General features: G+C 30.8%; 1 protein-coding gene across 1 annotated transcript; it reads right to left on the bottom strand.

Annotated features, from left to right (window-relative positions):
* Positions 1 to 2,764: 2,764 nt before the first annotated feature.
* Positions 2,765 to 16,865, bottom strand: LOC143079054 (glutathione hydrolase 1 proenzyme-like). The gene is made up of 12 exons (XM_076254199.1): positions 16,665 to 16,865; positions 14,709 to 14,906; positions 13,889 to 14,014; positions 13,160 to 13,257; positions 12,249 to 12,441; positions 10,715 to 10,878; positions 9,253 to 9,402; positions 6,629 to 6,768; positions 5,693 to 5,880; positions 4,486 to 4,726; positions 3,878 to 3,991; positions 2,765 to 2,939 (listed from the first exon to the last, which is right to left on the bottom strand). Exons 1-12 carry the CDS (start codon positions 16,781 to 16,783, stop codon positions 2,793 to 2,795), a joined length of 1,878 nt encoding a protein of 625 aa, XP_076110314.1. The 5' UTR covers positions 16,784 to 16,865; the 3' UTR covers positions 2,765 to 2,792.
* Positions 16,866 to 16,911: the final 46 nt, after the last annotated feature.

Below are 16,911 nucleotides of genomic sequence, written 5' to 3' on the forward strand. Positions count from 1 at the left end.
ATAGTTTTAAAACTGTTTTAAAAATTATCTTTTTTTATGTATTCAGGTAATTTTTCAAATATTGAAAATTTGTGAAATCCTTGTTTCCTTGTAGACATCCAAATAAATTTATCTTTATGGATTTTTCACAATAAAAGTAAAAAAATAAGATATAAAAAATTCTTACAATATTTTTTTTTTTTAATTCTTGCACATTTATTTGACTGTCAGCTCTTTTCATCTTGCAAATGTAAATTGTCCTGAATAAAACAACGTTTTGCTCATTTGTGTTTCTTTACTAGAATATTAAGGTTATTTGATGCACAAAATAGGGTGCATTAGTGTTCTAGTTGTCCTCCATACTATATTTTATCTTTGCACCGGAAAGAGGTTAATAAACAAAACAATGGCGGATGGTGATCGCCGATTTTCAATCATTTATTGAACTGAATAAACTAGACAATTGGGTAACATTTTATGCATCATTGTGAAGCTAAATATCTGAATTTTATTTATTTGAATCATATTTGTTCCGTCTAGCTAGACCGCCAGTTGGATTTGAAGAATAACATTATGACCACCGGAATGGGGTTAAACCAGTATATGTTTTACTTGTATATTGTATTACAACTTCATATATCAGAAAAGATAAATAAACTAGAAAATTTGTTTCTATTTTTGTATCAATGATCTAAATTTGAATACTAGAACAATCACATTTAACTTACTTTAGAAAAAGGGTATCACTAAGGTATATTGTAGTCTAAATCACTTTTGAAATAGGATTATACAATCTATTCAATCTTTGTTGTGACTTTCAGACATTGTTCTCCTCAGAAATTTCTTATCTCATCCTGGTAAACAGGAAATTATGAAATACCATTTTGTTTCTAGAGATTATAACATCACATCTAGAACACACATCTGTAAGAAATTACATCACAATCTAGCAATATAACATCAAATTAGCATGATGCTAAAAGTCCTGAGGAGAACATTGTTTTCATAACTTTCAAATCTTTGTAAAGATAATCTTCTACATACATGTATGATAAAATGCATAGTTGTCTAGACATTGCATGAGAACTTTCAGTCTACCACTTCAGGAAACAGGAAATTATGAAATACCATTTTGTTTTACTAAAAATTATGGCATTACATCCAGAACACTATCCATAAGAAACTAATTTCAGATTGCATCACATTCTAGCAATATAGTATTATATTACAATGATGCTAAAAGGCCCTTGAGAGAACACTGTTCATAACTTTCAAATATAATCTTCTATTCATGAGAAAATGTACAGTTGTCTAGATATTGCATGAGAACTTTCAGTCCACTACATGTATTTACATAATATTTATACAGTTAAAAAAAATCACCATTTACATTTTATTACACAGTTCATTTCTATACAAAATATACAAAATTAAAATGTACCCATAATTTTGTTACATGGGACTGTAGTTAAAACAATATAGACAGTAAAAGTATGCAGTAAAAAGTTGGAAAAAAGATTCTATCAATGTCTGAGCATTTAAATCAAAACCCTCTTTTTTACAAATACTGTTTTTAATTTTTAATGATTTTGAATATTTGAGGTACATATCACAGTTTAAAGAAGTCAATACATGTTATTAACAATACTAAAAATAATTCCAAGAGTTAAAGGTAAGGTAAGTCACAAATTAACAAATAAAATTACAATCATCTTTTCCTTTCATGAAAGGCACAGTTATTCATTGGAATATCTATTCAAAAGATATCTCAATTATTCATTGAAAATTTCAATTATTCAATTTTTTTGAAGTCCCAATTATTCATTTGACGTTTGAATTATTCATTGGAAGTCACAATTATTCATTTGACATTTGAATTGTTCATTTGAAGTCTCAACTATTCATTTGAAGTTTCAATTTTTCATTTGAAGTTTCAATTTTTCATTTGAAGTCTCAATAATTCATTGGAAATTTCAATTATTCATTTCAACTCTCAACTATTCATTTGAAGTCTCAATTATTCATTTGAAGTCTCAATTTTTCATTTGAAGTCTCAAATATTCAAGAAAAGTCTCAATTATTGATTTGAATTCTCAATTATTCATTGGAAGTTTCAATTATTCATTTGAAGTCTCATTATTCATTGGAAGTTTCAATTATTCATTTGAAGTCTCAATTATTCATTTAATCTCAATTTTTTATATGAAAGGGTCAATTATTCAATTTGAAGTCTCTATTATTCATTTGAAGTCTGAATTATTCAAATGTAGTCTCAAAATTTTCTTTTGAAGTCTCAATTATTCACTTGAAGTCTAATCTATTCATTTGAAGTCTCAATTATTTATTTGAAGTCTCAATTATTCAAATGAAGTCTCAATTTTTCTTTTGAAGTCTCAATTATTCACTTGAAGTCTAATCTATTCATTTGAAGTCTCAATTATTCATTTGAAGTCTCAATTTTTCAGTTAAAGTCTCAATTATTCAAAAGAAGTCTCAATTATTCAAAAGAAGTCTCAATTATACATTGGAAGTTTAGATTATTCAAAAGAAGTCCCAGCTAGACATCTGTATCCAAATTTGTAGGCTGAGCTGCCCATGATTAGAAGTCTCAATTATTCATAAATCTCAGTTATTTATTCATATTCTTTATTATGCATTCCAGTCCCTCTCTCTGTTTCTCTTTGTTAAACATATTCTCTTTTTTAACATCTTGCTATCTTTCCCTTTTCAACATTTTATTCTCTCACTCACTCTCTCTCCCTTTCTTATTTGTATAATTGTTTAAACATCCTTATTTTTCCTAATAATTGTCTTTAGAATCCATCTGGCGCCCCACCTCTCCTGAAATCACAGTTAGCATATAATAATCCATTTTTAGTAGTGACACCATTAGCATCTGTTCTGAAGGCTGGTTTGTCTGTTATGTTGTGTCCTAAATTCCTTAAACCTTCTACAAAATGCTGCAAAAAAATACACAATAATAATTTGTTTATGACCACAAAATTGTTGAACCCTTTGAAATACAATTAAAGATATGAGATTGATTGTTGGTGTTTTAACCCCACTTTTAATTGGTGGAGGAAGGCCAAATGCCTGGAGAAAACCCCCAGACCTTTGATAGGATAGGAAAACTGACAATCCTAGTCAATCAAAATTGGAGTTGAGTGCACCCAATAAGATATTAGTAAATCATATATAAACTTATATATCTTATAAATTTGATGACCTCTAGGTGTCACTGGTGTTGTAGGCTACTGCCTCTATTGACTTGTGCAGTATTTTTTTTCAATTTGGTTCTATTTTAAAGTAATTGTATATAATGCAAGAGACAAGGATGGCTTCTGGCAGGGAACAAAGTAAAAACACATATTGTTTTTACTCGCTCTGCCCATTGTAATTATTTGGACTGTCTCCCCTCTAAAACAAATCCCTGGTCTGCACAAGGCATTTATCTCAACAAAACTAACGATTCAGTATTGATTTGAAGTATAACCTGTCAGTTGCATACAATATCAGTTTAAAATAAGCAAGCACTCAGGTTAGTGGAGGGTTGGGATCCCGCTAACATGTTTAACCCCACCACATTAGTTATGTATGTGCCTTTCCCAAGTCAGGAGCCTGTAATTCAGTGGTTGTTGTTTGTTTATGTGTTACATATTTGTTTTTCGTTAATTTTTTTTTTATATAAATAATGCCGTTAGTTTTCTCGTTTAAATTGTGTTACATTGTGATATCGGGGTCTTTTATAGCTGACTATGCGGTATGGGCTTTGCTCATTGTTGAAGGCAGTAAGGCGACCTATAGTTGTTAATGTCTGTGTCATTTTAGTCTCTTGTGGACAGTTGTCTCATTGGCAATCATACCACATCTTCTTTTTTATAAGCACTCCTATATTTACCTTTGGAAATTCTGATTCATAATAAATATATGGAGGCAGTAGTTGATGATGTAGCCTGGCTGCATCTATGGCCTGTTTTATTGTTTCTTTAAACCATAACACCCTCATGGTTATCTGAAAATATATTTATATATATTGAATTTTGGTTAATGAAATATGTAGGTTTTGTGGAAGCTCAATTAATTGAAAGACTGTTGTCCACATTTATGTAATTCTGAAATGGTGATTAGCCTTACTAACCATCTCATGTCCACACCTAAAATGGATGAATTAGTTTTTAGAAGTTACAATAAAAGGTCTAAAACCTATTTTCTATAAAAAAATTAATAACAATCAAAGGATTTTGAAGTTTCTTAAATGAGAATTACTTTTAATACCATGAGATTGTATTTTGAATAAAAAAAAATATGCTGTATTTACTTGAATAATACCTTTCATGTACTTGCAGGAGACAGTATTTACATCACAAGGTATATTAGATTGCCACTCATGTATAAACAAACATATGTAGTAATGTGAGATGATATCTTACATAAGAAACAGATGTAGTTATATGAAACAGTATTGTACATATGACACTTCTGTAGTTACATGAGATTATATCTTACATAAGAAACAGACGTAGTTATATGAGATCCACCAGCAGCTCCAATGACCAGTTTAATGTCACCATCTTTCCCAGCAACAACTGATGGTGACATGGATGATAATGGGCGCTTGCCAGGTTTGATGAAATTAGCAGGTGACGGTCTGATACCAAAGTCATTAGTTATGTTAGGTGACGAGAAGTCATCCATTTCATTGTTAAACACAATACCAGTTCTTGATCCTAAAATACCTGATGCAAATCTGAAATAACAGGTAAATTAAATATACAATACTGTAAATTCAGAAATTATTGCATGCATTTATAATTGCAATTTAGGTAAAATGGCCAAAAATTTGAGATTAAGTATTGCAATTTGTAAAAAAAAGATGCATATAGATATATCTGTTGAGTATCAGAATGCAAGTTCTTATTATTGAGATTTTCACCCAGTCACATTATTTCCAATAATAAAAACCTCACAATAATTTCTGAACTTACAGTACTTGATTATTATATAAAATTGATATGGAATTAAAACTATACATTGTGAAAGTCTATTACACCAATTGTTCTTCAGAGATATCACAAATAATATATGTGGGTAACAGCACAATTGAAAATACTGTGAAAGGAAAATTAGTTTCTTTGTGTGAACTGTTTTCACAGATGCTAAAATGAAGAACCGACTTCACTTTTGTCAAAATACGGGCTTGACTATTTAAAAACTTGTATATCAGATATGTAAAAGCCACACTTAGTTTTTTTAATTGATATATTTCATACGCACTAATGCTATTAGGTAGAATAAATCTATCTATAAAAGTTATCAATAATAAAAATTGTAACGTATCAATTAAAGCTCCAACAAAAGGTATTTTTTTTTAACTACTGTAGTTATATCACAACTATTTCTATAAAAAAAAAATAGTAGATTAGTAGTATTTTGGCTGGATTATTAAAATATCTTAATTTTAGAACCAATTTCAACTTTTGCTTTTGTTCAAATTGTTCTTAGGAAGTATAGATATAAAACACTGTTCAGTTTTAATCTATCAGTCAGCAACCCAGCCAAAAAACAAAAAAAACAACAAAGTTGGTTTCTTATATCCATCTGTAAACTTTGAATTACAAATTAAATAAAACTTATTTTATCAACATTAAAATTGTAATTATATATTAAATGACTTTTTGAAAATAAGATTTTCTCTCAATAATAAGAGACTTACACTGTATTTATTGTTGTTGTAACAGCGATTGCCAAACCATCATTGCCTACCATAGATAAATGTGCTGTGCTGGTCTTTAACTTATCATAAAATGTAGGTCCATAATACATATAATCATGTGTTTGGTTGTCCCAAATTTTCTGTCTTATACCATCAGCATAGGAACGTGATGTTAAATTTTTAACAACCTAAAAGTATTACATAAATTCATGAGGAAAATTTAAAATGTACATGATTTTTTAAAAAAGACAATATTTTTATAAGAATGACTTATAAAATAAATAGAGAATGTTATCATATGGCTTTTTCAATAACACATCTGTATCAACCCGAGACACCAATATATTCCCAAGAGACATTGCAACCGTGACTGATTTCAATATCACCGATAGCTGATACAGCACAAATGTTGTTGACCTAATTATTACACATACTATTTATATGTACTTCTAAGTATATAAAAAATCTGTTTAATGGAGCAACAAGGTTAATTTTAACAAAACTTTAGGTGTTTAGGAGACTGAATAACTTAGTGTCAATCTATCAGAGCAAATTTGGTATTTTTTTCTTTTTCTTTTCAGAAAGTTCAATGTTTGACCCTCTTAAATCAGAGAAAAAAATAGCTGCTATCTCCTTATCTAAACTGTTAGAATAACACCAAAATTATCAATTACTGAATCACATCTGATTTATTAAAAAGAAGATTTTGTATGATTGCCAATGAGACAACTCTCCACAAGAGACCAAATGGCTCAGAAATCAACAACTATAGGTCACCTTATGGCCATCCAAAATAAGCAAAGCCCATACTGCATAGTCGACTATAAAAGGCCCTGAAAAGATATATGTAAAACAAACAAGAAAACTAATGGCCTATAATTAATATACAAAACACAAATGTTCTGTTTAATTTGATTTTTTAGATAAACAACTTACATCTAAAACATCAGAGACAAAAGCTGGGTCACCAAGGTCGGTTCTTTTAGCGTAAGCAAACTTAAAGGCTTCCACAAGTCTGTGATATGTAAGTAGTTCAGACTTCTCAGGTAGAACTGATTCAGGAGTTATGTTATATCCTGTCAAAAAATATTTACTTTGTAGAAATATACAGTAATATCTGTGACTGTCATACATGTGAGAGGTTAAGATAGCTATAAAACCATGTTTAATCCACTATTTTCTATATTAAGAAATGCCTGTATCAAGTTAGGAAGTTGTTTTCCTTTAGTTTGTTCAGTTATTTAAAGAAAAAGAATGTCAACATTGAAAGTGAAACAAAGGTAGGTAAATCTTTTGATTGACTGATTTGATCCACAAAAATTCATTCTTATATTAACTGTGTATATTCGGCATTTTCTATTATAGTATTCTCATACATTGAATATAGCAATTTTAATATTCATGTGCATAGTAATACCAAGAAATACATAATACAATAGAATAAAATAAATATAGTTATTCCATATTGATTAAATTTTATAGGTTTTTCTATATGAATGGGATTTTGAATAAATAAGCATATTCACCTGCAGGAAAAGTATATTTACAGCGCAAAACGTCGCATGCTTTTATGTGCATAATTTTGGTAAAAAAACATTTGATGTACAATTGGTTTTGGTTAATAATTACCATTACATACATTTTCTTGGAATATGTAACAATTACTGCCTTTTGTTTCAGTAAATATGTGGTTTAATTGACTTTTGAAAAACTGATAGCAAAGAGTAATATGTAAATGCAAACATTTGGTGATAATCCTTCAATGCAGAAAATGTTCATTTTACTAGATTTCTGACAACTAAACAAAAATGCAAAAAATAATAAATTTTTATTGGTTTGTTTTGCCATCTCATTGACAAATCTTCTTTTGTTAATATTAACAAAAGTCACTTAAAAAACTAGAGGCTCTTAAGAGCCTGTGTTGCTCACCTTGGTCTATGTGCATATTATACAAAGGACACAGATGGATTCATGACAAAATTGTGTTTTGGTGATGGTGATTTGTTTGTAGATTTTACTTAACTGAACATTCTTGCTTCTTACAATTATCTCCATTTATAATGAACTTGGCCCATTAGTTACAGAGGAAAATGTTTTGTTAAAATTTACAAAAATTTACAATTTACAAAATTATTAAAAATTGACTATAAAGGGCAATAACTCCTTAAGGGGTCAACTGACCTTTTTGGTCATGTTGACTTTATTGTGGATCTTACTTTGCTCAACATTATTGCTGTTTACAGTTTATCTCTATCTATAATAATATTCAAGATAGTAACCAACAAGAATGTGTCCTCAGTACACGAATGCCCCACTCGCACTATCATTTTCTATGTTCATTGGACTGTGAAATTGGAGTAAAATCTCTAATTTGGCATTAAAATTAGAAAGATCATATCACAGGGAACATGTGTACCAAGTTTGAAGTCGATTGGACTTCAACTTCATCAAAAACTACCTTGACCAAAAACTTTAACCTGAGGCAGGACAGACAGACGGACGGACGGACGGACGGACGGACGGACGGACGGACGAACGAACGGACGAACGAACGGACGCACAGACCAGAAAACATAATGCCCCTCTACTATCGTAGATGGGGCATAAAAACAGCAAAATTTCCTTAAAAATTTCCAATTCAGGAGCAGCAACCCAACAACTAATTGTCGGATTCATCTGAAAATTTCAGGGTAGATAGATCTTGACCTGCAAAACAATTTAATCCCCATATCTGAATTACTCTTAATGCTTTGGTTTCAGAGTTATAAGTCAAAATCATCATTTTACCCCTATGTTCTATTTTTAGCCATCGCAGCCATCTTGGTTGGTTGGCAGGGTCACGGCACACATTTTTTCAAACTAGATACCTCAATGATGATTATGGCAAAGTATGGTTAAATTTGGATTAGTAGTTTTAGAGGAAAAATTTTTGTAAAAAATAGGAAAAAATTACGAAAAATTGGTAAAAAATTACTATAAAGGTCAATAACTCCTTAAGGCGTCAATTGACCATTTTAGTCATATTAACTTATTTGTAGATCTTACTTTGCTGAACATTATTGCTGTTTACAGTTTATCTCTATCTATAATAATATTCAAGATAATAGCCAAAAAACGGTATAATTTCCTTAAAATTTCCAATTCAGGGGCAGCAACCCAACAACCAGTTGTCTGATTCGTTTGAAAATTTCAGGGCAGATAAACAATTTTAACCATGTCAGATTTGCTCTAAATGCTTTGATTTCAGAGTTATAAGCCAAAATCTACATTTTACCCCTATGTTCTATTTTTAGCCATGGCATCCATGATGATTGTGGCCAAGTTTGGTTTAATTTGGCCAAGTAGTTTCAGAGGAGAAGATTTTTGTAAAAGCTAATGACGGACAACGACGGACGCCAAGTACCAGGTGAGCTAAAAGGGAATATATTAATATGATTACCAGTACCGTCAATTGTGCAAGAAGTGTATTGACCTGTTGAATGATGTACCATTCATAGTTGATATCCCATTATGATATTTTGGGTGTTGATATATTGAAAAAAATAAAAAGTATTGTTTACCGTCCATAATATTCATGATAAACAACCAGACAGGACCACCAGATGGAGCTGGTGCTGAATACAGCATAGAACCATCATTCAAAACAGATGATAGAGCCTTTTTCTGAAGAACAGAATAATTCTGTAAATCTCTCTCTTGTATAATGGAATCTGTAAAAAAAAAACCAATATGATAATTATAAAAACAAAGATGTGGTATGATTGCCAATGAGGCAACTCTCTACAAGGGACCAAATAACACAGAAATTTACAGCTATATAAAAAAGAAGATGTGGTATGATTGTCAATGAGACAACTATCCACAAAAGACCACCATATGGCCTTCAAAAATGAGCAAAGCCCATACCGCATAGTCAGCTATAAAATGCCCTGAAATCAAATGAAAAACAATAGACGTATTTACACTTGTATGCAAATTTGTCCGCCATTACGTAAAATCACACAGGTTCCCGTAAACTTTGACATCATAATTTAAATTATTTGACGTCACAATTTAAAAGTGATTGTTGCTTGACGTCAAAAGGTGATTCGGAGTAGATCTAAGGTCATTCGGAGGCAAGATTCAGCTAAATACCAATAGTGTAAATACGTTTATTCAAACCAGAAAACTAACGGCCTAATTAATGTACAAAAAAACATGAAGAACAAATAATTAACACAGCAACAACAACAACCACAGAATTTTAAAGTTTCACAAAAACATTTATTGGTTGCTTTGCAACAAAATCAATATTAAAAATCTGATAGGATGCATCAATTTAGGAGTGGACATCACTTATATACATTCCCCTGGCTCTGTGTATGGTCTTGTTCTAGTATGTTTGCCTAAAAGTTATTGCTGCTCTCCAACTATTGCATCTAATTAAAAATTCTGACCAAATTGCAATTTGTTTTATTAAACCAAACTGTTCAACTGGTCATTTATATTCATGTTATATGATTTGATAAGCTGATGCTAAATTGGCAACAGAATTGCAACTTATTTTTTTCTGCCTAATATTCTTGTTTGATTGAACCCATATCTATCTGAAATGTCCACCTTTTCGTTCTTCTTTTTGAATGTTTAAGTTGTGTTTATGCTGAATATGAAGGGAACAATTAACCCTTTCCTCTATGGAAATATTTTTTTTGCATACTTGATTTGCATAGGGTTTTTCAATAAAATGCTGAAAATCTGATTTCAAGTATAAAAATGCATTGCAAAAATAAATGTTTTCATCAAATAAATTCAAGTCAGACATTCTTGTGAATATCCTTTTCATATTGGATACAAATTTGATTAAGTCTGATGCAGACATTTCATAGTCTTAGCATTTCAACTGAGGTATACACAGGCATTTAAAAGCGTCATTATGGAGTAAAGGGGGTTGCATCAAAAGGCGTCATTATGGAGGAAAGGGGTAATAAGATGTGACATCACAAGTTCTTGAATTTATAGAAAACAGCAAAAAAGTATCCAAACCTGCTTCTTTCAAGTCCTCCAGTATGTTTTTACTTAGATTTCCATTGTAAAATGTCTGTGGTCCTTCCTCTGCTATAATCCTTAGTGTATTAGCCAGTAATGGGAATACAGCATGCTCTCCAACCTTGTATAGCTGTCCTGTTTCTGGATTTGTGTATGTTTCACTGTAGATATAATATTGAAATATTAATATAATCTGTCTTATCCATTTTTAAACCTGATTTTTATCTATGCTTTTGTCTGTTATGCTTGTCTGTTTTAAGCCCAAAGTTTTGAAAAGTTCATAGAAACGTCAGTTTTTCATATATACTTTTTTTTCTTATTATTTTTGGTGTCATTAATTTTCCTTATCATATACTTAGCATTGATATGATAGTTTTTGCATATGTGTAATGAGCAGAAGTACACAAGCCATAATTTCCCACCCGGGCTGATAACCCATATCAGGGGCATCTCGTGCAAAAACCCATAACAGTGCTTCTCGTGCAAGTTACTTCCGGTGTTTCCGGTATCGATTGTTTTCTTTTCCATTGTGACGTCAGATATTTTTTATGACAACGTCAAAATATACGGGAACTTTTGTGGGGATAGTTTAGTACTTGCTAACAAATGCCATTGACTATTAAGAATCATTATATAGTACAACAAACATGGAGTAATAATGATCATAAAACTCTTCAAAATTTCCAATGTTTCAAAATGCCTCTATAGGAAATGTTACCATACATATATATGGAGGTAGTGATGCTGTTGTTGGACAATTATAGTATATTTGATTCATAATTTAACTTCTTTATAAAGTTTTGACTGTTTTAGTTATTGCATTTGTTTATTTGCCTTACATGAAACTATTGTCGGAAGTATATGATAAAGTGAATAATACATGGCCTTTATAATAATACTCCGTCTCTGGCTGATATGGGGGTCTCAGGATGATACTCAGGCTGATATGGAAAAGGCCATGTATTAATCTCTATTTAATACACAACAATACCTAAAGACATGGTAGATGTTATTGGTGTATCGGGTATCAATTACAGTAACAAAGATTTCTTACGGTTAAGATTTAATCCTATAACAAGATTCAATGCAGGGCCTTCTATAGTTTACTATTCTGTATGGGTTTTGCTCATTAATGTAGGACATTCAGTGACTTATAGTTGTTAACTTCTTCATTATCTGGTCCCTTGTGGAGAGTTGTCTCATTGGCAAGCATACCACATCTTCTTGTTTGTTCATATTGAATTGTTGACTTTTTGGGAAATGAATTTCTTAACAACTATAAGTCACTGAATGTCCTACATTAATGAGCAAAACCCATACAGAATAGTAAACTATAGAAGGCCCTGCATTGAATCTTGTTATAGGATTAAATCTTAACCGTAAGAAATCTTTGTTACTGTAATCAATGGTTTATGTACATGTATGGATTTCTGGGAAATAGATAAAACAAAAATAACAAATCTAGTTGTACAGACATTAAAAAGTTAATCATCATTTGAAACTCATTGTGGGTGATAAGTAATAGGCTTACTTAAATGCTGGGTTGGCTTTAATTTTGTCCTTGGAACTCTCTATAGCTCTTCCTGTATTGGCAGTTATTTTGAAGCCTTTCTGAGCTAGGTCAATGCTAGGTTGTACTAAATCCTTCCATGGCAGACATTTATACAGCTCACATAATTTCTGATAACCCCTGACCTCTCCTGGTACTGCTATTGCCAGACCACCTATAAAATACATTTAAGTGAGATTGAAAATATTTTAAATTCACCATTTTGTACAAATCAATAATAGTTTAATGTTAACATCCACTGTCTAGTTATTCCGTTAAAATAATTTCTATTAATTTTAGAATGTTCATATTTTTACATACCAGTTTAATTATATTTTTTGTATAATCAATGTTAATCTGAGATGAAGACTTATCCCATGTAAGTTTTTATCTCCGATTCTTATTGGTCAACATTAAATTATGTTCTCAAATCTTTTTCTTTATGTCTGAATTTCTTAAGTCAGGAAAACAGATATTCATGCCCTATAACATTATATAGTCGTTTTAGATATTTCTCAACTCCTGTCAATTAACTTTTGAGTACTTAAAACGCTCGATCATCTTTTGAAAAAATACAAAATGTATCGTAATGATGAATAATTTAGTAAAAAATAATATCAGCCTGCTATGGGTGAAGATTAACTTCAACTGAGATGAGTACATATACATATGCTACAATACTGTGACTTATGGGACTCTGGTAGTACATGTAGGTCACAGTTTCAAGTTACAGACTAAATTCTGAGGTCAGCTGTTATAATATGGTTATAACTCCATCATGTATTGATACATGCATTCCTGTTTAAATTAAGAGATATTCAAATGGCTGCTTCCACATGAAATGCTACAAAATTAAAGTCATGAAAACAATAATACAGATATACAATGTGTACCTAAAACTGACTGTTCAGGATCTTTCTCGTACATGTCCTCTTTTGCATTCATAGGAGCTGTCTCTCTAGCATCCAGTACAAATGATGTCTTCTTTTTACTGAAATAAATAGCCAATAAGGATGATTATATCAAAGTTTCACTTGTAAAAATTAGTATAGCTTTATTTTTTTCAAAATAAGGATAATTTGAATATGACAAACAATAAGCGATGTAGGCCAGAACTTTTTTTGTGTTCCTTGAATAAACATACATATAAATTAATGATAAGGATAATATTCTTTTTGGTCCGCATTGGACCTACATTCATTGTATTCATAGTTTCTACCATTTTTAGAATCTATGACTATGTACATGAATAAAACATGGATGTTTTCATTTTAACAACTGGAATACCTTTTGAATGATAGTACAGTAACAATACAACAGAAAACTTCATCATTTTTGCCATAACTTTTTCACTTTCAAATACTTAGAAATACCATACACAATATATTTTGCTAAAACAGGTATTTACATGGTACTGTGTGTGTACTTTTTTTTACATTTATCTATTCACAGGTAAAAAATCATTTTGGTTGATACATGCACTGTTATATTTTTGCAAATCATTAATCTGACAAATCTCCTCTGTTAAGGGACGACATCAAAAAAATCAATGAAGGATAAAAAACTTAATTCAAATAGTTTGGGGGTGTTTTTAAAGACCAATACACCATTACAAATATTACCTGTCATAGATGGTCATAAAGAAGCCTCCACCAATGCCAGAGCTATGTGGATCTGTTACCCCATAACATAGAAGAACAGCTATAGTAGCATCTATGCTGGATCCCTTTTTTTCCTCCAGTATTTTTCTAAAAGATGAATTAATTCAAGGTAAAAATTGTAAAAGTCATTGTTTAAAACAAGTTAGTAATAAGTAAAGTATTTTCAGAATCTTACAATATAAAAGTTTTAAAAGCATTAATCAATGTTAATTAATATTATTCTTCAATTCTTAAAACCTGTCCACATTAAAACTTTTTCCTTGACTTACATACCCTTACCAGGGGGTTCGGGGGTTCGGATGAACCCCACCTTGAAAACAAATAATGACTGTTAAAGTCAACGTTCTGTTCGAATTGTGACTGTTAAAGTCAAGTTTTTGAGGCCAAATAACCCCCCCCCCCCCCCCCCCCCCCCCCCTTCTGGAAATTCCTGGATACGTGCCAGACTTATACCTTCCTACATAAATCACTGATAATGTTATAAGTTAGAGCATCATTTACATTTTTTAAAAGAGTACTGCTTGAAAAAGTATGTAATGTAAAAAATGATAAGAATTTAAATGATACAAACTGGTAAATGCATAAAGAGCAGTAAATGTCAATTTATCTCTTTCTTGAAAGAAAAAAAAAATGTCTATTTAGAGGTCTCCAATCAAAGAGTGTCTCTATCATATAAATTCATAAAAAGTCTTAAATTTTTGTTAACATGGTTAATATACAAACTGTGAGTTTTTTTTTTAAAGCAGACATTTTACTACTTATGACTCTTATATAATCTTACTTTCCAACTTGTGAACAGACTTCATTATCAGAAGCTATGGCAGCCTGTTTGTATTTTCCCAGTATTGACTTTGATGGAGGAAAATCATGTCTCTTGTAGTCATCATCTTCACTGAGATTTCCTGACAGAAGATACAGAGCAGCGCCAAACATCAAAATCAGTATGACTGAGACTATAACATAGAAAATAAACTGTCGTCTGAAAAATAAAGTTAAACTGAGTATACAAAATAGAAAACAAACTGTAGTCTGAAAAATACATCAATTAATGACTGAGAATACAACATTAAAAACAAACTGTTGTCTGAAAATTAAATTATTCTATGATAATAACATAAAATTGGAAATTGCGATTACCTTCCCTGCAACAGCAGTCTCCATTTTAGATGCTAGGAAAAATCAACAAAATACCCATTTAAATGTACCCCAAGATTCATACATATACATTCTTGTTTGTCAAAGATACAAAAATTCTCAATTAAAGTGCATGAAGATTTAAAAAAAAACAAAAAACTTAGCAAAATCATGGTTTATTTCCCACTTGAATGGTCAATAGTCATAACACCCTGCTTATTACATGTATTACAAATCCTTCATTTGTGAAGTAGATGTACATATATAGTTCAACAAGTTCAAAATGTATTAAAACATTCATTAAAATCCAAAATATACATATACAGTGCATGTCCAAATATGTATAATCATATATATCTTTTCTAAGGTGACACCTGTCTTAAATTGATAACTTTTTCTAAGGTGACACCAGTCTTAAATTGATAACTTTTTCTAAGGTGACACCTGTCTTAAATTCATAACTTTCAGATATGTGCATTTTTATTGTTACAATGCTTTGATACAATAACTGCACTTGAATTTTTACTAGAAAAAAATGGAGATTCAATATACATGTATCGCCAAGTTATTGAAATTCCAATGGGGACTTACTGTGCACCACTTATTGCTGACCTATTAATTACACTTTTGGATAATATATAAAAAAATATGTTGGCTCTCAATAACAATTGAAGAATTCACAATGCACACAGCATGCTCAGTGACACTATTAAAGAGATTTATCCTCCTGAAATTACTTTAAATAAGCTCATTAGAGTTATGATCACTGCTGTTTCCTGGATCTTTAAATCTACATTGGTAAGGGGAAGCTTAAAACCAAAATTTACGATAAACAGCTATAAAAGAGATGATGATTCATTTCCTAATGAACAAAAATATTATCCATTTTTAGGTGGTAACATTCCCTCTTCATAAAGCATTATACATGTGACGTAAAGGTATTCGCTCTCAGTTTGCATTTTGCCGGGAAACAAATTTGAAGATCATCATCAATATATAAATTCTCAAACTGTATACAGAGGGTGGTAAAGGGGAGTGCTTGCAAAGAAAAAACGTAAAATAAGACATCATTTCACCTTGAACCTGACATAATTTCTGTCATGAGTGTTGTACGAAAAATAAAGACTTTGATTTAAACCTTTTGTAACAGGGTCACTGTCTTCTGGTATATATACAAACTACCTGTTTTACTTGATATTCCAGATTTAGTATACAAATTTATGATATATTAAAATGGATTATGGCTTTTAAAAAAGTATATAACGATCTTCTTAACTTTTAAAATTGCAAATATCCCGCAGACACGAAAGTGTATTCTTGGTCTATTTCATTGTCTTTACAAGAATACACACGTTTTCATTTTTTCTTGACGATCCCTGTCAAGTGTTTGAATTTTATTTTAAAAAATAACAAGCACGTAAAATAAGAATTTAAAAATCACGATGCACATAAAATTAAATAGATAGAACACGTTGAATGAGGCAACTGTCTAGCATGACTGAACGTGAAATAAAAAAGTAAAAACATGTTGAACGTGAAAAAAAATCGGTGATCACGTTGCACGGAAATAATCCATTACCACTCTCTGTACATGATCCTGTACCTGGATTTCTTGTTTTTTCTAATCACAGATCTTTGAATGTCATCTTCATCAAAGGTAACCAATGAATTTTCCTCTGTCAGTAATGGTACCCTACTTGGATCTGCTCTGTATAGTGCCATTTTTATGAGTGTGTTGGAGTGATCATTAAACTTCTAAAAAATTACATTGGTTACAAAAAGGTCAGGATTTAGGAGGGAGCTTCTTCCGTCAATGATTCGTTAATTATTTCTTGAAATCATGTAAACGT

This window comes from Mytilus galloprovincialis, chromosome 6 (assembly GCF_965363235.1).
Source record: "Mytilus galloprovincialis chromosome 6, xbMytGall1.hap1.1, whole genome shotgun sequence".
NCBI classification, from domain to species: Eukaryota; Metazoa; Mollusca; class Bivalvia; order Mytilida; family Mytilidae; genus Mytilus; species Mytilus galloprovincialis.

Coding starts and splice junctions, on each gene's coding strand:
- LOC143079054 (XM_076254199.1), bottom strand. CDS start 16,783: ATGGCACTATACAGAGCAGATCCAAGTAGGGTACCATTACTGACAGAG. Junction 14,907..16,664: donor AGAAAAAACAAGAAATCCAG/GTACAGGATCAT, acceptor TTTATTTTTCAG/ACGACAGTTTATTTTCTATG. Junction 3,992..4,485: donor TAACTACGTCTGTTTCTTAT/GTAAGATATAAT, acceptor ATATATTTTCAG/ATAACCATGAGGGTGTTATG.